The sequence below is a fragment of the Ixodes scapularis genome, unplaced genomic scaffold (genome assembly GCF_016920785.2).
Source record: "Ixodes scapularis isolate PalLabHiFi unplaced genomic scaffold, ASM1692078v2 PGA_scaffold0__279_contigs__length_252992795, whole genome shotgun sequence".
Taxonomy (NCBI): Eukaryota; Metazoa; Arthropoda; class Arachnida; order Ixodida; family Ixodidae; genus Ixodes; species Ixodes scapularis.
The window spans coordinates 164,927,759-164,951,857 of record NW_024609835.1 but is presented as its reverse complement, the minus strand read 5'-3'; the positions used below and the strand labels follow the sequence as shown (position 1 = coordinate 164,951,857).

General features: G+C 49.9%; 1 protein-coding gene across 6 annotated transcripts in view; it reads left to right on the top strand.

Annotated features, from left to right (window-relative positions):
• LOC8051380 (protein roadkill) overlaps positions 1-24,099 on the top strand; it is a 156,502-nt gene that overhangs the window by 80,438 nt on the left and 51,965 nt on the right. The window contains exon 1 of one of the 6 annotated variants that reach the window (XM_029968856.4): positions 21,892-22,419. The exons of the other annotated variants lie outside the window; for them this stretch is intronic. Coding sequence (XP_029824716.1) covers positions 22,392-22,419 — 28 coding nt within the window. The 5' untranslated portion in view covers positions 21,892-22,391. Of the gene's footprint in view, positions 1-21,891; positions 22,420-24,099 lie in introns of those variants that run through there. 6 annotated transcript variants of the gene reach the window in all.

Here is a 24,099-nt window from a genome sequence, read left to right as displayed (position 1 = left end):
CGGGACACAACTCCACTGTTCTATATATATATATATATATATATGCGTGTGTGTATGTGTAACGACTATGGATAGTAAATAAATAAATAAAAAACATTGACTCGCACAGAACACAGGGGACAAAGGCAAACTCGCTTGTAATTTACTGAAGAGATTATCTCCGGCTATATATATATATTACTTTGTAATTTCGCTTTAGTTTCAATCCGAAACATCGTCTGCCTAAATCCCGTATTTGATAAAAATTTCATGTGGTCTCGTAGACGGCTTCTAAGGCTAAGGTTACGCTTGGTTAGACGTTGTACGTTGCTTGCACTGACATCAAACCATCTGCCATTGTGGTAACCTTGCTGCGGAACGCGTACCTTTTGCAGCACGTGTTGGCACACCACGGTTTGTTTTGTTTTTTCTCAGGAAGAACAAGTACTAATAATGCCAACCAGTATGGGCATGTGACGTCACGTGCAAGCCATTTATTGATTTGTATTCCCAGAATCAAACGCTGAGCTACATACCCCGAGATCCAAGAGACCTGGCGCCGTTTGGTCTGATATTTGTAACGAGATTTCGGTACAACTTGACAAGGAGTGCAAGGTCCCCGGTGTGCCAGTGAAAACGACGGAGCGAAGCATGCGACAGCTCTCCCCGTGCCAGGCGTTGCCGTGCCCTGATTGGCCCGCAGACGCCGTAGCCTTCACTTTGCCAGATTAGGCTGAAACGTACTCCATATCATGACAACGCCGAGGCTGGTGGCGCAAAGTTGATGATACATGAACGGAACGCAGAGAAATCTTGTGTCGGTGATACAGTGATGGGATTACTGCGCCATAGTGCTCACCCTGCTACATCATAGCACTGCAATATTAGGAAGTTTCGCCAATATTGTACCGAAGCTCATTTCACTCTATCAATACGAAAACGAAGCGTTCAGGCGTCGCTGCACTTCTATACTCCGTGACAACTTTCCTTGGCAATGCAGTGGAAGGTACAGGCCTGCGTTCCCTCCCCCATTTTGAGTGTGCGTGGGCTCTCCTCCTCTCCCCGGAAATGGGAAGAGGAGGAGACCCCGCGCGCACTCAAAATGAGAGAGGGAACGCAGGCCTGTACCTTCCACTGCATTGCCAAAAAAAGTTGTCGCGGAGTATAGAATGTTCCGGTAAGCTTGCGCAAGTTTCCAAAACTTTCAGGGGTCGCTTAGAATAACGTCTTGTTTCTTTTGATTTTTGTATCGCACATGACTTAGTAGTCGCAAGTTTCGTGATATTACTCATTGTCCATAGGTCAGTTCGGGTGATTTAATTAGCTCCGTTGGGTGGGCTTCCTACAGCGCGCTGGTACACTGCGGAGAAGCTACGCTCGCGAGGTAGTCATCATGATCCTGCGTATGTCGCTTCGCCTCAGCGCAGCGTCGAGGTCAAGGGGTAAAACGCTCACCCAGGGCGGAGTGGTGCATGACTGGGCGTCGGATATACGAAAGAAAGAAGTAAATGGAACTCTGTAAATGCTGATGTAACAGCATCTGCCTCGCAGTAAAATTTTTAAAACTAGTTTAATGGTAGACTGTATCGGTTAGACCATTATAGTTGGTTAAAATAAATCTGCCCTCCCCCCCTCCCCCCTTAAAAAAAAAATGAGGTTTTGCTCACACAAGATTGGGCTTCTGTGCCCCATTGAGACTGTCAATTCAATGGATTCCATTAAGCTATAGTTTTCGAGCGACTATTTAATAATAACGTGACAAGCGTATACGTTCCGCGGTGCCCCATTCTGCGGAACCAATGGAGGGCGTAGCTTGTCCTGCAGTTCTGTTGCAGCAGGCTGTGTAGTCGGTGACAGGTCAAGAACAAAGTGGAAGCTCCTCCCACCTCTTTCCACTTTAGTAGAGCAAACGCTGGAGAGGAGGAGACCTCCTTCTTCAGCGTTCGCTTTGCCAAAATGGAAAGAGGTGGGAGGAGCTTCCACTTTGTTCTTAAAGGAGCTGTGCAACGATTTTAACGTTGAAGGAATTGGCATTTTCTGCTTTTGATATTGTTCACTGTGTCACAAATGGCAGAAAACACACCTCTTTTCATCGCAATGTTGCGATTCCGCCGCGTAATAGCGAGGCAAAACTTGGAATATTTCCCGACCTGCAGCCACGAGCGGCGGCCATGAGAAACAAGCGGCGTGACGTCACTTGGGTCGTTGTAAGAAAGATAGCAAGTTGTGCGAATACCTGCTCGATAAAAGGTAACTCTTTTTACAAATCTTGTCGTTCCAACATATATATAAATGCGTCAACACCCTGGTATCATCGACAAAACTTTTATTATACGAAGTTTTAGTGGCGCCATCTATCCTAGGTCCACAAAACCGCGAACAGCCGCCAGAAGCCGGAGGGGGAGGGGGACAGCGCCACACTGGCAAGGACGGGTGGTCACGCGGTCGGCAGCGGATGAGTTCTCGCTGCTCGCTGATGGCTCTAAAGAGAGAACTTTTCCGGAACTCCGCGCCTACTCTAGTGACGTCATGTGCACGTGACCCGGAAGACGATGCACGAGTTGAGAGGCGGCAAAAACCTGGATCTTTTTCATTTTTTTAAGTAAAAACTAGGGTATCCAGGCAAAATCTGTTTTCTGTAGTTCACTGCAGAAGTGTCAGGCATCAACTTCCACAATTATTTAAGCAAAGCCCTGAAATTGTTGCACAGCTCCTTTAACGTGTCACCAACTATAGTAGGTCATGAGTCATGACTAGGATTCCGCGATTTCGGAAAATGCCGATAAACCCCCAAAAATTAACCCCCGAGCCGGTTTTCATAAAAGTTTGGAAAAACAAGAAACCCCGAACCCGAGCTGCTGATTAACCCCCCCCCCCCCCCCTTTCCTTTCCCTCACCCTCAAAAGAAAACTGCTTTTTTTTTTTTTTCTAGAGGTTTTTTTTTTTTTTTTTGCTTTTTTTTTATGCACAGTTTTATTGAAGTGTCTGCGCGCCTGCTTCTTTTTTCGGAATCACACGCCTTATCTCGTTCCTTTCTCTTATCGCTACGTGAACGCCATGTTTGTTTATGCTGACGCTATGACAAAGTAGAGGGGCCACTCATTTTTTGCAAAACTGTATTTCTCCTTTTCTTTTTTTTTTTAGAAACTTTTGCACATATTGTAGTGTAAAAACGACAGAAATGCAGAGTCGCGAAGCTCCGAGGACAACATTGATGCTAAGAGTGCCGTAAAAAGCAAAAAACTTGTTTTATGCGCAGCCCCTCTCTTCACAAGCGCTTGCATTTGAGATTATATATTTCCCATATTTATCGCTGGGGGCTAGGATTTCGGACACTGGTCTATTCGGGTAGTGCGTATATTCCCCGAGTTTGGGGAAGTCCCATGCCCGTGCCCTATTCTATTTAAAATGTAAAACCCCCCAAACCTCGTTTTTTTTACGTCCGACACCGTCATTGAATTTCAAAAATACTGAATTTGTAATAAAAAGAACTCGCCGCAAGAAAAATACAACAACAAACACCTGGATTTGTAGAAAAATGAATCCCGAAAACACAGAACTCTGGTTATGACGTATTCCAGCCGCATATTAGTGTTGCTTGGGAGCGCGTGCTGACAGCGTGCCTTCACGAAAGTAATTTCGCATAATCTAAAAAGCATTTTGCGGATCCTAGTCCCTCCTTCTTTCGCAAATGCCTTTGAGATTGTTATACACAACCCCACAGGTAAATTAGTGCTTAAACTAACTTAAAACTTCGACACTTTTGTTTTTATACGTTTCAGTTTTGAGTCTTTCCGTCTCTTTCGACGGTAGTGGGATCATTTGTGTCGCTCCGAGGAGCAAAGTGTCGGTATTAGTTTCATCACGTGCCGAATTATTCTCGACGTCAGGTGCGGAAGGACTAACTTTTCATGATCGCGTCGTACACTCTAAAAAAAAAAAAAAAAGAATAAAAAAGGGGGCGATGTTTTGCTCTTTTGTCACATAATACACTATGCACCCCCTAGCCTTAGTGCCACGTACAAAGCACTCACGTGGCACAGCCGACACTAACTTTTACGAGTGACTTGATAATGGTGCGGTATAAACATTAAACGGTTAAAGTACGTATCAGACAAAAAAACAAAAACAATAAAAAACCACTGAGGTTTTTGCAAAAAGACCAAAAAAAAGAACCGGTAATTTTTTTTTTTTTTTTTGTAGTTAGTAACACGTACAGTAGCTATTTTAATAAGTCGTACCACTCGGCTATCGAGCCGATCGTGAAAGTTGGTACCGTCGGTTCGATGTCAGTGCGCTGTACGTGGAACTGAAGTTGTCGGTGTTTCATGTGTTACAAAGGGTGTAAGAATTGTCCCTTTTTTTTCGAGAGAGAGTACGTTAGACATAGGGGAAGAAAAACAAGGCGTTAATTCACGTGAAAATGAAACCTCTGCGCACCGCTGTGCCGCCACCGTTGCCACCGCATTGACATGCCGCTAGAGAATCGTAGAAAAGTCGGTGCTATCGGCTTTCTCTCGGGTTGTGTTGGTCCCCCCCCCCCCCCCGGAAAACACTTTTGTGAAATTATTCTTTCGTCCCGGTTGCCTGCCGGCCGGGCTCGAGTGGGCCTCCTTGGGCACGCGTCTGCAGGGTTTCGGCACGCGGGGACGTCTTCTCATCCGGCACGTCCCTGGGACGTCTGCCTGGCGGACGCGTGGGCGCGCGCCTCTGGTGCGCTGCTCGGCGATGCGCGTCCGCTGCTCCAAGGACCGCCTTCGGAGTCAAACCGAAAACCTCGTCAACACCTTTTCCTTTTTCTTTTTCTTTCTTTGACGGCGTTGTGAGACGGGGCGTTTCAAGTCGTGGGTGCCAGAGCTGTCAATAAAAATGAATTATAATAGAAAGCTCGCATGCGCGCGAGGGCGTACAGCTCTGCGAAATGCTCTGCTTGCGCGAGCATTTGCGAATCATTTGCTTCTCGTCGTGTCTCGTAACAACGTGTGTAAAAATTCGTAACTTTCAGCGACGGCGGTACCAGGGTGGGAGAATCGCGCTCCCTAGCTCCTCGATGATCGACTTCACAATGAAGGTGCTCACCTACATCTTCCTGGGGTGAAAAAATAAAGTAAGGCTCCTAATACTGCTCTTGTAAAGCAAAACTAGAATTACTTACGCGTCGCAGACCCCGCCTCGTAGTGTTGTTCTACGACGGTCATCCAGATGGCAACCATTTTGATAGGCCCCAGCACGCCCCCTATAAGTCGTGAAAGTTGCGAATAGTGATGCAAGTTTACCTGACGCGGGATACAAAGGGGAACGGGATGAGGGGGTGGCTGGGGCGTGGGAGACATCGCCACCTGGCCGCGGCTTTATTTCGAGGTTCCGAAGTTCGTTCGGAACCTCGAAGGAAAGCCGCGGGCTGCTTTCGAATTCTCAATTTGTGTACTGATGGCTCGCGTCGTCTCATGATAAACCCGACTCTGACGTCACGGCGCTGCGGTGGTGCTGCTGTCGGCGCATACCCAGAAGCTGGTTCACTGGAACGGATGCTGCAGGCGCCCACAATGTCGTGCCTTTTGACAATATTAGGCTTAAGTGGACGTCGGCTCATAGAGAAATCTAGTTTCCCTCAAATATCTTTTGATCGCGTTTTATGCCAGCCGGTAGCATCACATTCTCACGGAGTTCGAACTCTCCAAAATGCATAGTTTTTTTTTTTGTTTTTTTTACCGGGTCCTAAAACGCGGTTTTCTTTTCACGGAAACTCCCTGTATCCAAAAAGTGGCAAGGCACAGACTTTAGCCGTATTAGGCTCGTTCGATTTGCCTGCACCGGTGCAGAAAAGTATTTCCAGTTTGTGTATTGAGATATGACCGGAAGTATACCACCGAACGCTTTTTTTCGTCCGGTGCAGGTAGATCGAACCAGCCTTATGTATGCAACGAATAACGGAAGAAAAGCTGGCAGTGTCGGTTGTCGAGCCTGTCACAGGATGCTGGGAAAGAAGAGCCGAGCTCTCTGTTTGGTCGCCATCTTGGTTCATGGAATGAGCAGTTTCTCCATGACCTCTCCTTCTTGGCGAGCCGATCGAAATTTCCTGCGGACGAGTATCCTTAGAGCGACGTTTCTTGTATACCGAGTTTTCGCTATGCACATGCCGGCGAAACAAGCGCACATCTTCGCTCTGCGACCACGTGCGGCGTTCGTGCTTGGACGCGTCTTTAAACGCAAGAAGAACAACGTCATTGTAATGCCCGATTGCCACTGGAGCGACAAACAAAAACAACCGACTCCTACGAGCCTCGAACACGAGGAGGATGCACGCGAAGGTATCTTTGGCAGGCTTGCAAACACTCGTCTTACTTCACGAGCTCCAAGAGACTGCGAGTCTTGCATGAGGTTACTTCGCGTGCATGCTGCACCTGTGCGAGGCTCATCGGTGCTTGTTGTTTTCGTTGTCGCTCTAGGGGGATTCGGCAATAAGAGATCTGTGGAGATATAGACACGATTGATAAGTGGATTGCATGCACAGTGCCATAGACGCTTATATTGGCGAGGAACGCTTTTAGGCAATGCAATGGCGCTACTTTCCTCACGATCGTAGTGACTTTAGTAGAGCTATAGACCTTTTTCGCATGTGCGCCGCTATCTTGAATTGTCGTCACTTCCAGTATGGGCGAAAACATTGTTTTGCCCTCGCAACGTCAATAGAAGGCATTTAGGAGAAAAGCGTAACCGTCAACCATTCTCGTTTTGCCTCCCCTCTATTTTTTTACTATTTGCAGGTTCAAACGTTCTGATATTTTTTCGTCGCCCATACTACTTTGCGGTCGGGGGCGAGAGTAAGCGGAAAAGGTCTATAACGGGAGGGAGAGTTTATGCAGATCCTGATGTATTGTGTCGCCGGTCTCACCGTCCAATATGGACCCCATTTTCTGGAGTCATCGTGCTCTCCATCAAACCAAGGTCTCCAAAGTACGACAGGCCTCTATTACCGCGGGAAGGCCGTCCCAGCCTCGCGCCCCGAAACGGGGGGAACTGGACTGGAAACGTCCGATTTGAGGCCGCGCTCACTTGTCGAGAATCATGCGGACCGGCTGAGTTTGATACCGCACGGAGTGCTTGGCGAGCTGTGCGAAGAGTCGTGCCATAGCCTCCCGCATGGGCTACTCGCACTATCTGCGCGTGCAAGGATGTTTCGTCGAAATTTTGAAGGTGAGCATAATGCCTTCTGTTTTGTTTCTTTTCTTTTTATTTTCGTGTGGCAGCTGGTGGCGTGCTTTGTTCGTGCAACCCTCATACGTCCCAGGGGGATTTTTTCGTGTGTGTGTGTTTGTTGGCGGAGCTGCCCGTCAGACGCCTCTGAAATACGAAAAGCTAAAATGGCACTAAAGAAGGATCTTTTACTCGCAAATCCGTTGGCAAAATTGGCGGAGAGGTTACCTGCAGGGTAGAAGACGGCTTTCTTAAGGCGTCCCGAAACTGCCCCATTGGAAAAGCCGGTTAGCCGCGTAATAGCCCGCATCGACGTACCTAATGAAATAATTTGTAAAAGAAAAAAACCCGAGGCCATTTTGTCTTAAAGTTATGACAAGTCCCAACCAAAAGTTTTGTCTGCCACGAGCAAAATAAAATCTTATTGAAATATGGTTGTTGCTGAAGTTGGCGAGCGACCTCCACATTACTGGGACGCAAATCGCACCCAGACTTTTCAAAGTGGCCTTACGAACTGAACTGTAGTCGTCAACTCTCGTCACCGCCGAGTCACGTACGACTGCGCCAGGTATCGCAGCTTCATCGGCTCTGTTTGTAACGATTTTGATGAAGGAAATCGTCCACTCGGACTCGCACTTGGTCTGCATCGTTTGTGATGGGCTCTTTTTGTGTGTGGCAAGCGTAGGATGAAACTCTGGTCCGTGATGCGAGCGCCAAGTCGGACGTCTTCGTGTGGCCGGTGTGGCCTCGTCTTAGCCTCGAATTGCGTCCTGGTCATGCGAAGCCCGCGCGTCGAGGTTTTTCCGGAGAACCTCCCTGCTGCTGCCGCCGCCGCTGTCCTTGCGTCGTCGGGGCGGAAGTCGGGCCTCGGGGCCACACGTCCGCGAAATTTGGAGGTCCGGAAGCAGCGACGGGAAGACTGAACGCTGCGGGTCCTTGGTGCCGCCGCCTCGCTTCGCTGGCGTTCTTGCGCGGACCTCGACGGCTCCGGCGTCGAGGCAGCAGGAGCTGGGAGGGCAGAGATTCTTCACTTCGTTGCGCGACTCGGGCGAGTCCTTTGTAGTTGGCTTTCTCCTTCGCGCTCATCTTTCTTGGGATTGGCTGGTATTCATCGTCACCTGGCTGGCAAGACCCTAGTATTGGCTTTCCCACGTCACCTATCGAAGGCCAGCGCAGACAGACTTGGGTTTTGACTCGGGTCCGATCAGAGAGGACACCGTGTCCCGACCCAAGTCTGTCTGCGCTGGCCTCTGATAGGTGACGTTCGCGGACGTGTCTTGCCGTCCAGGAGGTGATAATTGAGATCAGCGGATCCTGAGAAAGTATCGCCAAATATGGTCGCCATTTTGATTCATGGAATGAACAGTTACTCCTCGACCTCTCCGTTTTTTGTGAGCCGATCTAAATCCGCTGGTGAGTTTCGTTAGCGCTGAGATGTTCCGCTGGCACCCTCTTGTCGTTTCCGGTCTCGACGTCGCGACCAGGATTTGCCTCGCCGTGACGTCACGAGTTGTAATCCTCGCTACTTATCGTCTCTGGGAGCTAGTGTGTGTAAAAAGCAACATGGATGCTCGGAGTCATCGGGCCTTCATATATCAACCCCGTCAAAGTGGACAGTCCAACATGGTTCTTCTTTCCGTCGACGAAAGCAACATTAATTCGAATAAAGACGTGAGCGCTTGGCCCATCGCGAATGTCGACAACAGCGACGCTCTTGGTCGCGCACGTCGCCGCCGCGATTTTGTTGTCCACACACCGGCGAAACAAGCGCACATCCTCGCGCTGCCACCAGATGCGGCGCCGGTGGTTGGCGGCATTGAAGCAGATTCCCCTCGTCTTTAGATACGCAAGAACCACAATACCATTGCCAGAGATCTGCGGAGATAAGCATGATTGATACGTGGATTGCACGCGCAGCATGCAGTCCACTTATCAATCTATCAAATGCGCCAGTGTGCACTGTGCACGATGTCCGTGACTCCAGCAACGTTGACTCCAGCGGCCCTCGAAAGCAAATGGCGGCGCAGAATTGGAATGAGCGGCCTCTGGAGGGCGGCTGAGCTCACGCTCGTGGCACGTGTCTTGCTCGTTAGCAATGGTGGGCGGCACTTGTAAAAAACGCGTTTATCGAGGGGCTTTAGCTGCGACTGGTCTTTCCTTCCCCCTCTCCCTATCCCCGGTGCAGAGTAGCAAACTAGAACTGACGTTCGGGTTCAAATCTCTGCCTTTCCTTCATAAAGCACTACTACTACTGGGTTCGAACGACCCTTTCGAAGCTTCGGAGATTTCATGGAAAGTGAGACCGATGAGCCAGTCACCTTGCGAGGTTTGATCATCTGTATGTTAGTATATGTTTGTGTCCGGCTAGCACGCAGGGAAGACCAGGCTTTTGCGTAATCCCTTACATTTATCGGTAATTTTGTAAAGGAATAATTACACATTTTACGAAGTTGCTGTAAAGAATTTCCTTGCTTATCGACGTACGGGAATAATTGTAGTCCGTTACATTTTTCTTTTTCACGAAAGAAAAAAAGCGAGAATATAAAACGCAGAAAAAAAGTTTCTATTTTTTTATATTTCCTAGGGGTAAGTAAGCTTTAGCATAATCATGATCACTCCCCTGCACATACAAAGCGCAAGGCCTGGCGTTCTTCAGCTGCTGCAAGCCTTTCTTCACGTCACCTAAAACCTCAATCTACCTTTTGCCGAAATATGTTCTGCCACCTAGACCCGCGACTAAAGTGAGCTTTGTGAATTCGCCGGTTATGGCTAGACATTAAGGCCCGCGCAAGGCCACTCCCACCCGTTCGACACCCGAAACGTCAGCTACATCCTGTTTGCCCATTGATCCGCTGTGACTTAGATGCGGCGGCTCCCCTAACCTTTGTCCCCATCGTGGATTGTCTTCTGCCCCGAAATCGATTAAAAAATTTCATCTTCCCTCTTTTTCTTTTTTTTTTTTTTTTTTGGGGGGGGGGGGGGGGGTTGTTGTTCGCAGATTATCTGGACAATGGTCTTGAGCATGTCCGCTCAAGACTACTAACAGTGTCCTTCTCGAATGTAGTGACTACGACAGTTCGCATAATGCCACAACAGGAGGGGACGCTCCGTTGTCCGGTGAATAAAGCTGAGACAGAAATCTTCGGAAAAGGGTGTGACATTTGCGAGTTTTAGTAGACCGTGTTTTCCCCTCCGCTACCCGGAACTCTACAGTCAAGGCCATCGGCGCGCAGGCGCAGTGGCGGTTTCTTCGTAGCGGAGGGGAAACACGGTCTACTAAAACTCCCTAGTGGCATGCTTCTCAAACGGTATAAGAACAGTTATCATCTTTGGGAGATACGAATGTTCGTTTGATTTTGTGCTGCTTTTCAGCTAATCTTCTAAAAGCTGCAAGGTGCCCACATCCCTCTCATCCTTTTCGTGTGTTTTTTTTTTTTTTTTTTTTTTTTTCTTTACAGTAGGACGCTTTATTGGTAATATATGGCAACTTCCAGCGATGGTAGTACCGCGATGCGAGAATCGCGCTTCCTAGCTCCTGGGTGATCGTCTTCAGAATGAAGGGGCTCCCTCCTTCTCGCGCGTGTGGCACTGACCGCAGTGTCAGCTCAGAGACGCTGAACCGAAATTTGAATTTCGCGATATAAGGCCGCAGAAACATTGAACGGGACGCTGAGAGTTCCAGAACATCAGACATACATCAATATTTCAACCGGGTGGCCGTATTTCTGAAACAAGGGTGCGATGGAGCGAGGAACGTGGCGTCAGGGTTCTCTCCGAACAGTTCGTCCTCCCTAAGGGCTCGAGGAGACGAAGCGAGGGGGAAAAGAAATGAGATTCGTGACGTTACATGTCTCGTCGGACTCGTCGGCCGTGTTCATTCGGGCACTTTTCCAAAAATACGGCCATGATACCCCAGAATGAGTGATGTTTTGGGGTTTTGCAGAGTCCCCGCCTACCGCTCCAGCCTTGTTTTGAGGGCTCCAAATTTCGGTGCAGGGTGAACGGAGTATAGGTTCCCGCCTGTCCGTCGCAGGAGTCACGCGGTCACTGGCGTCTAATAGTCAAATGTTAAAGGCCAAACGTTATCACGTGGTCTCGGTTGTACGTAGCATGTCTACAATAAAACAACATACGCATAAATTAGTGAAGTAAATACGTAAATTTCTGGCTAATATTTGTGACCTTTTTGAAAAACACTTTTTTTTTTTTTTTTTTGACAGTTGCCTCTTTTAAATTTAATTTGACGATTATGACCAGGCGTAAGCGCGTAGGCTACTCAAGCCGCTGCTGACATGCTCGTAGGACGAACTGGCAAGATGAGTAGCTGTCTGATATCGTACTTTTTTGTTCTCATAAAATAAGTACACACCTAATAACACTTCTATAAAAATAACTCCAATTTTACGCAGCTTCGCTTTTTTTTTCTACCATTTTTTTGTTTCTTTTTACTCCAGCAACACTCGTACCGAGGCTACACATTTCGCCTGCCGGATCCAGTGGAATAGGTTGGCCAAGCTTAACTCCGCAGCCATTGTGTGTTTCAGGGTATGCCATTAAAAGTGGCGGGTGACTGCAAAAATGACTGTAAGGTTGAATGTCAATCGTAGAAAGTATCACAAAATATGCCGTGTGCCGAGGGTTTTACGCTCGCATTTTACGACAGTTGCCTCATTTAAATTAAGTGATAACGAAAGGAAACAAGAACATTAAAATAAGTGTCGCGACCTCCGCCATGTACCGTGGCACACTCGGAAAGACAGCGAGCAAAGATACAAAACAAACGGCGTCTTTGACACGTGGACGGGAATTTTTAAGCGTATCACACTCGGAATGAAAGGCCGAAGCCTCGGAAAGCTCGTAGCCTCTCCGCGTTCCGGATTTTATTTGTGTTACTTATTTATTTGTTACTCTAATCGTGGCCACAATTTCTGCGCCGGCACAGAAGTCCCGCACGCGGTCTTCAAATCCCTCTCTCGTGAGCCGTATTTGCCAGGTCAAGGTGCGCGCAATCGCGGCCGTGCGACTCGCCAGCTTTGAAGCATTCGTTTTTTGTTTTGTTTTTTTCCTTCTCCGGAAGTTTTGGGGAGTTGCGTGCCACCATTCACAGATGGCGCCAATGGTATGGGGAACGGATGCGACCAGTCTAAGTTCGCCCTTTCCTCCACAGGTGCCGCCAACGATTTTCCTAGGTACTTCTAGGGAAATTAGTTGGGTTCGTTGTTTAGAGGTAGGGGAAAGGGGAAACCTAGGGAATTCCTTACAGAGAAACTGGTGGTCTACGGGGATCGGGGGTTCGGTTTGAACTTCCGGATGTCCTCGGCTATGTACGGGAGAGGGGCTAGATTCTTCTCGGCTGCGCAAAGAGAGGGGGAGAGACCAGTAGGGGGTGCTTTGAAGCGGCCGCGGTTGTCCTCGCCGGCCAGATAGATGTAAGGGGGCGATAATGGCGGTGGGGCCTCCGACCCCGTTTCGCTGTCAATCAAACGCGGAAGGACACTCCCATTGTGCTTGCCTGGCTTCTTTTTAATGGGGCTCAACGCGGTCCGCCCGCCAACAAATTTTGTATGCGCCTTTTCTTTTTGTGTGTGTGTGCTTGGATGTTGTTTAATTTTGTTGCTGCGCCCGATAGTTTGGCGGCCTTTGCTCTCGCAGAGAGGCGGCGGCGACCATGGGACAACGCCTGGGGAATATGTGACGAGGTCGGTGCTGCGCAGCTGAACTGAGCGCTCCTCTCTCTCGTCTTCGGTGCCTTGTCGTTTGTTTCCGAACTTCTGAACGCTCAATAAATCCGGGAGCGTGTCGGCTTAAAGTCTCTGCATACACGCTGGATGTTCAGCGGCCTATCTGTGAGCTGGATAGGATATTTCGAGCACCCGCCAAGTGGCCCGTGCCGCCCGACAGCTGGCGAAACGTCCCCAAGATGTCAGCCGCTTGACAGCTGACCTTTTCTTATTTTTATTATTATGTATTTGCACTTGACGTGCCAGTAAAAGATGCGATATTAATTGAGTCACGATGAATCGGCTAAATCGTAATAAGCTGCAGTCTTTCCGCGACTTATTTGCTACGGTAACATGTTAGAAAAAGAAAAAGCTGCGCATTCTTTTTGTGAAAGTGGGGGGAGGGGGAGGAGGATATGGGAAGAATGGACTGGAATGTGCCGCCAGAGCCACGACGCAAACGCCTGCAGTAATTTCTGTGACCATTATTAAACGATTCCCATTATCGCCTTCCGTGCTGTCATCTTCGTCTCCTAGACCGTGGAGTGCGCTCTGATCATGCGTAGTAACTCTTTTCTGCATAATATTGGACGTCGTGCGTGCATCCAGCGAGCCCAGTGACTCGGCATTTTTCTCCTGGAAAAAGAGATGTCTACCGATTGGCTTCTGCAATTCGTAACTTTTTGACGAATACCAAATAAACAACTGCACATTTTTCTGAGATTATAAGAATGAAACATCGTTGACAGTCGTTCGATTTGTGACTCCGCCTGTCGAACCCAGACCGCATTTTGTTGGCGGTTGCGCGGACCGTTCCACGAACGGAAGAGGCTTCCGTCAGCTGTGGCGGCGGTGCCTGGATTTTTCGACGGCGGGGTCGCTCAAATGTCGCCGCCGTGGAACCCGAGTTGGTTCTTCATTTGCGTCACCGGGGTCCGCGTAACCCGTCCACTGACTGTACTCGTAATCCGAACGCGATCGCTTTGCGTCACCGTGCCTTCGGAGGAGGAGGGAGGGCGAGCGTGCGCGCCTCCATCTGTATCTCTCGATGACCTTTCGCCGCCGCCGTTGTTGCCTCGCTTCCTTTTCTTTTTCTGTTTCCGCGGCGAGGTTATTTGTACCGGACTTGCTCGCCTTCCTGTCACCTCGGCGGTTGATTGGCCGCTGTGACCGCTCGGCGTTTTCGCGGGCCAGTTCATGCGGCGGCGGCTCGGGAACCGCATTCGTGAAGGGTCGTTCCCGGACGAAGGGCGCCCGGTCGCACTCCCTCTCTCTCTCTTACCTGGCTGCCTCCTGGTCAGAGAGATGCCCTCAACGGAGGTCCTTCGCTCATTCATATTCCTTGCCTCCAGAAGAGTCTCCCTTTGCCTCCTCCGGTTTATTTTCATCGTCTCCCTTCTCCTCTTTTCCCTCCCCCGTGTCCTCCTTCGCCCCGAGTGAGTCCGCCGGGACGTCCTCGTTCATTTTGGAAGTCCTTGGAGGGGCCTTTGTCCTCTGCAGAGTCTCTCCCCCCCGGCTCTGCTCGCTCCGGGACGGGTGTGGGTCGTCGTCATGGTCGTTGTGTCGCCAGCCCCCGTTGTCTTTTGCGCTCTGAAACTCTGACCCGGTCGTTGACCCGTCCGACCGCGTGGTTGACCAACGCCGTCGGCGGTCGCAGCGATGACCATTGGGCACGCTGATGCACCCCCGTCGCCAATCACCGAGCTCGTGCGTTTGTCCGTCCTTCTGCTATCGCCCGTCCTCTTTTTGGGGGCTCCGGCGCGACCCGTTTGAGGCTAGGAAAAGTCGCTCACATGCCGGTGTTGGAATTCGACCAGGAGTTCGACTTTCTCAAACTTGCGACTCAAATATCGACATCAGTTCGGCCGTCACGCGCACTCGCGTACATTGGAAACGAGCTAGCGTCATCTGGTGGAGAACGGGGAGGGTGCAGCTGTTAACAAACTTAAACTAAATAATGGAAAGTCCATAGTTCTCTTTTGTTTTGCGTAATCCGTAGTGATTATTGATAATTATTATATATTTTTATTAAAATGTGTTAATGTATTTTTTCCCCAAATTTGAAATGTTTTGTGTAGAAATCGGGCAGGTGACTTGCTTAAGACGTCTAAGTTCGTCCAATTTTTACGGAAGTTCGAAGGTTTCTCTGAACCAGTCCAACTTCAGCCTCGTCATAAGTTCGCAACGTCTTCCCTGAAACGTTCAGTCAGGCGGCGTTGTCCCGAAGACTCGGAACGACATTTAATATACGAGGACAAGGGGCAGGGCCGGATTAAGAAATGTTGGGGCCCAGGGCTAAGGCAGTTTAGGAGGCCGCTAGTGATGATGATAGTACTCAAGACGGTGACGATGGTTGCGGCGGTAACGACAGTGGCTGCAATATGTATATTTCGCCACCTTATAGAATACAAAATCGTTCATTTTATTATACGTCTCGGAAGGTTTCTGTGTCGGTAGGTTCGATCAATAGGAAATCCGGGTTTCACCGAGTGGAAATGGAGCAAATGCGATTGTGAATTAGACGCTTTATCGGAAATAGTCAGTCACTCACTAAGAGCGCAAAGCAAGCACATTGAGCAGCTCCACAGACCCCGTAAACTTCCGTTGAAAAGTTGAAAATGATGACTCCGCGTGGTTGACCAGGTCTACAACCTTATTTATGCAGTGCGTGTCTCTGCCGGGGAGCATAAATTCAGTATGACGTTGAGTTAGAGGGATGGCACAGGCGGCACCCCTTGATTTCGGGTGCCTTGATTACTTGGGCACCAATTGCACTAGACATTAACCGAAAAAACAACCGCAAAATTCCAAGTACCGGAAGAAGAAAAAAAATCGCTGTCTCTAAAGACATGTTTCACGAGTCGTATCTCGAAAACTGTCCACCGAATATAGTGTTTTTATTCCAGAAATTGCTCCGATTGATTGGTACTTGTCTAACTAGCCCTCGTTCAATTAATTACTGACTCGAACAGTAAAGCAACACGGACAACGAAGTAATCTTGGCGGTTAAAGAACTTACGGCTCGAACGGCTTCGTCCACACTCTTCTAATAACAGAGCTCTCGTGTTGCAAACTCGGAGGCTTCTGCGTTCAAATAACGAAATAAAAACCACTTTCATTTGGGCACATTCGCAGGCATTTTCTCGTGAAGATCAAGGATATATTTTTAAGCTCCTCTCTTGCATGCTGTCCGTTTTAAGGGAAAAATGTATTAATTAGTTTTGGAAGTGGTCTTGTTTCTTCTAATTGCAGTATTTACGAGCTTTATTTAGCCATTTGGACGTATTGCACTAAGCTAAGAATAATATATCATACCTCAGAGGCTCGTGAAAAAATTCCAGCGATCAAATCACTCGATGGCACCTAAAGTGTTGTCTCGTACTGGCAGATCAGACACAGGCTCCGGAGAAGTTGCTTGCTCTCACTGCCTCTCGAAAACTTTTAGGGGGCATCTCAAGAGCCGGCTCATTGAAATGCCCGGTGGTGGTTAGAGATGGCTCCGGGAGGTTCATCGATATTTCTTTTTGCTTGTTTTAAACTTTTCGTTCCGGTGGAAACGTTCCGCACGGAACTACGCTAAAAGACCCAAAAATGAACAAGAAAAAAATGTGCAGCATGTATGTTGCTCATGTATAGCCTTTGGCAACACTTTCTTGCTGCCTTCCAACCCACCATTTTCCGTAAAACGCGTCAAGGGAGCTCCAGTACAATAGCGTTGCCTCCCTCCCACAAGGAGGGTGGGAGGCAACGCTTAGATTTTGTTGTTCTAGCAGTCTTTTACAACGATCTCACAAACACCAGCTCGTCTAGAGAAAGGAACTTTACAACAATCTTGTTTCACCGTTAAAAAAAAAATTGTGTGTGTGTGCGAGCGTGTGTGTGTGTGTGTGGGGGGGGGGGGGGGGGGGGGAGGAGTTCGTTGGTTGGGCGGGCGACACCAGAAAGCCAGGGCCCAGAAGGTTCCTGCGAGTTTTGTTCCTCCTTTAGGTATGAGCAATTTTAAACAAAAACTCAAACGCTTTTTTTTTTTTTCATATATTTGGGGGTTAGTAAGCCCCCTGGCAGCCAGGCGGCGCCTGTTTTCGCTGCACACTTGGGTAGGCGGCAGCTGCCCGCTTTTCTCATTCACGTCTTTTCCGCTTGGTGGCACGTTACACCGCCCTGTTTGGGCGACCACTTGCACAACAAAAGCGCTCCCTCTACAGCCACGCGTTCGAGCTCGTGCCTCCCAGAGCGCGGCGCTTGAACTTGGACGCGTGCCACTTAGCGGTCTTGCACGGTGGCCGCTAGGCCTCACTGTTTTTACATACGGGAAAGTATGTGTGTCATGATAGTTGGTGCCTTTGGGTTTTCCCTCTTGCGTGGTTTGGTGGCGACCAGTCAACGACCAGGCGGTGAGGGCCGCCAGGTTCGCGAGGTCATCGAAGTTGATCTTGTTTGCCCCGCTTTTCTTCTTCTCTCGTTCAATTTTTTTTTCTCTCCCATTTATGTATTTCGTGATTTCCGGTTACCTAATTACTTCGAGGACACCCCGTCCTGTACTGTGCTCCGAATAGGAGGAGGCAGTGTAACCGGTCGTGCATTCAGAGCGTTTCTAGTTCCGACGTACGACGCCAGGTGGAGGCAGTGACACGCTTTCTGTGGGTTCTGAATCGATGCCCGTTTTCTCCCGGCCAGTGTGTTCGAAACTTTTATTTTGTCTTCCGCCTCCACAATTGACAGTGTCGTACTACGTATAAAGTAAAATAATATCCTACAATCTTTCCTCTTTTTTTTCTCATCGCTTTTCTGTTGTGACGCCAAATGGAGTGTAAAGTGTACCTGTCAAAGAAAAACGTCGGCGCTTTGACATAAATGTTTCTGGAGAAGAAGCAAAATTCCTTCTTGAGCTTTACGTTATGTTCCGTTTTTCTCGAGCCTTACGTAATGCTTTTCTTTTTTCTTACGGTTTTCGAGATTTTTGGTGCGCAGGATATCTCGGATACTGGCTAAGGCCATGGTTCTGTGTGAAGGAGTGCACGTGACACCCGCTAGAGGTGACACCACTAAATGCCGTCTACCGCCAGTGCATAGAAACAAAGGGAAACTGGTAGAGCCGCTACTGTTTGAGAGGTCTCGAACTTTTAACAGCCAAGTAGAATATTATACGTCTGGCAAGAGATAACGCCTCTTTAACTTTTACTTCGGTGCAAGTTCCTTCTTTCTTTTTAATTAAAACCAGTGCCTTTGAAGTGACACCGGCGACAGAGCAGGGCGGAAGCTATTCAAATGCCCTGTCCTTTCCTGAATTTTTTTTTTTTTTTTCTGGGAAATCTTTTTTAGCTTCTCCGGTTACCTCAAAGAACGCCCTTAAAAAGTTTTTTTTTTTTTTTTTTTTTTTTTTTTAGGGAATTGACCCTAGTCGAACGTTATGAAATTAGGGTCACGACCGTGCCTCCTGGTAATATATATATTTTTTTCCGCGTTTTAAATCGGATTTTATCGCTGGCCGTCTCTTCGTTCTTTCTCCGCGTAGAAGAGGCGAAGAGTGAGCGACGTTTTAGTGGGGGGCATTTCTTGCGGTGGCCTCCCCCCCTTTGTTGCGCCTAATTCCCCCCCGGAGGGGCAGTGTTTGTCGTCTTGGGGGGTCCTCCGGGATGTCCCCTTCTGCGAACGGGGGGAGGGGGGCGTACGCGGTTTTTGAGACGCGGGAAGAGCGCGATTCGATCATCGCGTGGTACGCCGTTCGGGTGGTCTCTTTCCCTTCCTTTTTTTTTCTTGCTGCGTGTTCTCTCCCCCTCGCCGTCACCGCAAGACTACCGAGTCCCGACAGAGACGCTGCCTTGTCCTCGAAGGCACGTCGTTTATGTACGCGCGGTATTGTAAAGCGTAAAGACGAGCCACCGTTTACTGCTTTGCGTAACGCGGTTAACATACTTCTCCAGCAAAGACATCGTCCCCGACCGTTGATGCGCACTACACTTGTAAACGGGGTAAAAACTTCTCTTTTTCTTCCATGTTGGGGCAGTTTTTGGAATGCTATTTTCTCCCGGCCTTCGCACAAAGTAAACTCCGTTGGAAGAAACAAAAAAAAAGAAAACACGACCTATGACAGTATACGACGTAATACGTCTCGCAATCACTGTTTTTTTCTTCTAATTGTTTTCGAAGCCGGCTTGTCCCCTTTTTTTATTATTTATTTATGAATTAATTTATTTATTTCAAATCGGAATAAAACCAGAACCACAGTCAATCACCACAACTACAAACTGTATGCACCGCGCGAGAAAAACCGTCAGCCGAGTTGCGACACTGATCTGTAGCAATTAACTCGTGCGGGTAAATTGCTAACGGTCGCCACCAAACTTTACCGGCCGAGTTTTAGTGCATACCAAGTTCGTACGTGGGCGTTCCGAGGAGGTAGGTGCCCCGAGTCTGAAAAGGTTGTGCACCAAGTGTCCGCGTTAGAGAGATATAATTCGTGGTATATTTCCTGCCGTCATTACAAACAAATTATTCGCGGGGAAAACTGCAGCATGCGCGTGCTGTTTCCTGCGATCCCGAAAAGCAGCTCTCGGAGCACGAGAGTTTTGGCTACTCGTGAGGTTGAGCAGGAGGGGGTGGGGAGTAATAACACACGTGTACATGCATGACCCAGCCCGTAGCGGACCACACGCGTGGTTTGTTTCGTGTTTCGTCTCTCTCGCCCTCTTTGAACGCGGTGACGACGTTGCCTTCTTGCGCTGTGAGGCCGCTTATCTTCCTCCCTATTTTTTTTTTTTTTTTTTTTTATGGGCGATGTTTGTGTCCCGATTGTGATCGATCGGGGATTTCGTACTACTATGTTGCCGATCGCTGCCGAAGGGCCTTTAACTGGCGTCATTGTGCTTCCTGCGTAATCTTGCGGATGATTCTCGCCGCTCAGGGTGCTTTGTAGTGCGGCTCTTTACCTTTTCGCGATCTGGTTACAAAGCGGTCGTTGACATCGTAGGAAGAAAAATTTTCATAATAAACACGAAGAAAAGCACTTCGCTCGAACACAATCAGCCAACGACCCGTTGTCACGTGAGCACTGTTGCAGGGTGAGTAATCGGCAGCCGATTGGTCTAATCGTTGCGTTGCAGCCGTCCGGTTGTTTGCTTAGAACACTGCAGTGTTCTGATTGCTGCTCTATTTACTCCGAACTCCGGCGTCGAACGTGCCTCGATACATGCGGACGACGTGCGCCCGCTTGGAGCCAGAAGTTAATTTTAATACATGCACTAATAGCTCAGACCCCGTTTAATTGCCGGTTTGTCGCGGTATACTCGCTTGCGAAGATTGAAAACCTTTTTTTTTTTGTTATAGCTTGGGATAATGTATAGTCTTCGATTCGATATTTGTACCGAGTACTCGCAAAATATCGTAATATTTCTCATTGCTCGTGGTCTAAATATGCGTCGGGGGTTAGCCCCGTTGAGCGCGCTTCTCCACAGCGCACTGGTGCGCTGAGGAGAGACGAAGCCCATCAAGTGGTCATCGCGTTCCTGCGCATCTCGTTTCTCCGCAGCGCAGCCTCGAGCTAGAGTAAAACAGTCCTGGCGAGTTGGTGCACGATGAGAAGAAATGAAACCGCGCGAAGCAAATGGCTGCTGTGTCTTAATTTGACGGCTCCAGCGGGTGAGTCTTAGCATGGCATAGAATCAATAAGAATTAAATCTTTTTTTCCAACTTAGTTGTTTTAAGATGTACTTCTCCACGACTTGGATCAGTCGCATCACTGGAATAGGGAAGTCAGCTCCCCTGCGCGGCGTATCCGGCCACATTGAGCCCCTGATAGCCGAATATTGTGCGACGTGGACTTCCTGGGTGTACCGCGCAACTGCACATGCTGGTGTTTTCGAGCGATCGTCTTGCCCCGACGCGGATGCACCTCGGGTTACGTAAACTCCCTAAAGGTCTTTCACGTAAGGGCATTCGGGATCGACGCACCGCATCGTAGTTTATTCGCCTTAGGTCCCATTGCACGTTCTCCGACGTGTCGGAGAGAGAGTCTGACCGGCCGCGAAAGAGCGCGCTCGCTGCGGCGGCAGGACACGGTTTTTGATTGGACATGGCGCGAAACGGAGTTATGCGTAGCCTATATTTTGGGCACGGGTCAGTCGAGTCGTCGGGAGGCAACAACCCGCGGATATCGAGCCAGATAGAAAAGCTGCGGGTGAGCGGGAAAAAAATGAACGACGTGGAGGGGTGGAAACCAGCGACGTGGTCGTGGGGGGGAGAGAAAGGAGGAAGGGAGCGCCGAGTTCGTCGAACCCTGGAGGCAACACGCGCGCGTCCTCCGTCGAAAGGGAAGAGCGCTGCGAAGAGGAACGAACTGGGACGAGGCAAAAGGCTGCAGTAAACAGAAAACAGCCGCTCCGGGCTGCTCCAAGTCGCGCCAGGGGGTGACGGCCGTCGGCGGCCGAACCGCCAGAAAGGAGGCTGGGAAAGGGGCCGCCGCTCGCTGTTGTCTTTTACTCGGCGTGTTTTGTTTCGTGGACCTTATGGCCGGTCGCCGCTGCCGTACTGCTGCTGCAGCGGCGGGGGAGGGGTGGAACAATGGTCCTTTTGGTCGGGGAGAGAGGGGAGCTTCGTTGCGCGCGCTCTCTCCTCCTCCGCCCGCTGTCGTCGTCGCTCCACTTCTCCAGTGGCCCAGTTTTGCCTTCTTTTCGTCGAGCTTTGCTTTTCGACGTGGGAGTGTTTCGCTGCCGTGCGAGATGTTGGCTGTATTTCGCTTCTCCTTCGGCTCTCAATTTTTTTCTCCTTTGTCCTCTACCTCTTTTTTTTTTTTTTTTGAGGAGGGGTTACTCCAATCCGCTCGTTACCAGGCGCATTTGTTCCTGTTTATGAGCGCAATGCCAGTATTGCGTGTCTCTCCCGTGTGTTTCGTTAGCGTTTCGAGGGGTGTGTGATCGAAGCGAGGGCGAGGAGGCCCATCGAGTGGCTTCTGGCGCGAGTAGCCCGTCGGCGGGGCAATGCGCCTTCGTCCTCGCGTGGCGCCGCCAGCGGCGCACGGAGAGTGAGCGACCGTTCGCGCGCTGAGGGAGCATCGTCGTGCCAGGTGCACCGCTCCTCCGGCGTTGTCCGGTCAGCCATCCGCCGCCGGAGTTTGTCGCCCTTCGGCATCCTGCTCCTCGCTCCTCCCTCGCCGCTTTGCCGCGCCGCAGATTAATTCCTGCCTCCACGACGTCGACCGTAATCGCACGCCGGCTGCTCTTGGATACCCGCCGCTCTCCTGAATCGTGGTCGGTCTTGTTGTGTCTCGCCGACGGATTCTTGGCGCGATCGCGCTCTTTCCTGCAAGGGTGCTGCTGCTGGCGGAGGATACGGTGTTGGAGTGTGTGCGTGCGTGTGTGTCCTCGTCGAGAAGATGCGCGACGTCGCGCGTACTCGCCGGAGAAGGACCGTGCTCTCGAAGGCCCCGGAGCCGGTCGCGAGTCGTCGCTGAACGGGGTCCGATTTGAGTGATCTGGACGCAAGGCCGGCGGGTTTCTGATGGTCTGCCTATGGACCCTGCTCAGAGGTGAGACCCGCGTTTGGTCGCCGCCGTGCTTTGTGTCGCTGTCACTCCTCCTCTTTGTTACTTGAGAGGAGCTCGGAGTCGTTGAAGTCCTCGGAATGTCAGCCGATGGTTCGCCACCAGACTTTCGGGTGGTGGGGGCGAGACGTCGACTCTCGGAGGCATTTTGGATGTTTCTTTGGAAGCTGTTGCTAGCTGCGTAACTTTCACCCCTTTCGTAATTTGTTTGGTCATGTTGAATGAACGGCGAAATGAAACAGCAATTCGTAATTTTACGAATAATAATAATAAAAAAGTAGCTTAAGTTTGTTTTCGAATACACTTTAACGCTGAATTACTATCGGCATCAACCCCTACATACCAACTACTACATATGTGATGGTGCGAACAGGTGGATGATGATTATGGGAAAACGTTTATTTCATTTTTGGTGCGTTAAACAAACGCTACACAATCGTATTATTATTTTTTATGCTTATAATTGAGAGCTTCGACTAGGGCAGCTGGACGCCTCTGCCTGTCTGAAGTTTTTCCCTGCCGATTGACTTCGAATTCGACGAACTACGCAAATATTTCCTGGCGCCGAAAAACAAAAAAAACAAAAAAAAAATGAGGCGATATCTCTTACGGACGACGTTTTGCTCGCTTTGTTCCCTCGGTGCCGGGGCGCGATTTGAGAAGGCTGTGTTGGGGGCGCCTGCCCCGACACTTCGGGGGCGGTCTTGTTTGGGCGCGCTCTCGTTCCGAAGGGAGCGTGCGCGTACGGTAATCTAGCTGGGAGTCGTTCCTCCCGCTCTTGAGGCCGGGTCGTCGACCCCTGGGAAGCCGCACTGCGCGCTCTTCTCGAGTCTAAATAAAAGCCGCTGTTTCCCTCTTGGCGGGGCTCGCGTGGCCGCTTGACCGAGAAGCGCGGCTCGCTGGACAGCCGACCGGGCGGTCGTTGGCGACCGGCTTTCTGGTCGGTTGGCACGGGCCACTCGTCGTCCTCGTTGCTCTGCCCGTTGCGTCGTTTTCTGGCGCGTGTCAAAGGGATCCCTTTTCTAGGCCGCCTATATGGGCGTCCCGTACTCGGTTTCCTTTTCAAAGTGCGAGCGTAGCAGAGGTGTGCGGGCTGAGAACGTCCCTGCCAAGCACGCGGGCTTGGGCAGTGCAGTCCAAGTTCGGAGCAGCGTGCTCGCGGATGGAAAAAGAACGAATTGGCGTTTCCCGATAAGCAAGTTACTGGAGGAATCAGGGTGTTAAAAAAAAAAATTGCGAGAAACTTTGATTTCTAGCCAGCTTTCGCCGTCTGACCGTGCGTTTAGAAGAGGGACTTTTGCTAGATCGGGTCTAACAGCTTTGCGTTGGTAGCGGGACCTCGCGCTTTCACCTGGAGCGCGGACCGAACTCGCCCCCGCAGAGCTCGTGGTATGCAGTGCACGATCTACGGGAAGCCCCTAGTGGACACCTCGCCTTCCCGTGTGAAGCCGTTCCAACGAACACGTGTTTCGTTAATTGATCTGAATGAAATGAGTGTCGAATATGTTCGGTCCTGGCCGCAACCGATGGTCGGATAAGTGGGACAGCGGCCCGCGTATCCTGGTCTAAAAATAAAGTTGATACCGCGGGCAAGCGGCGCGAGGGGAGAGCACAGTTCGCGATCTATAAAAGTCGACCGACTTTACGTGTCTTTCGGGCTCGAGT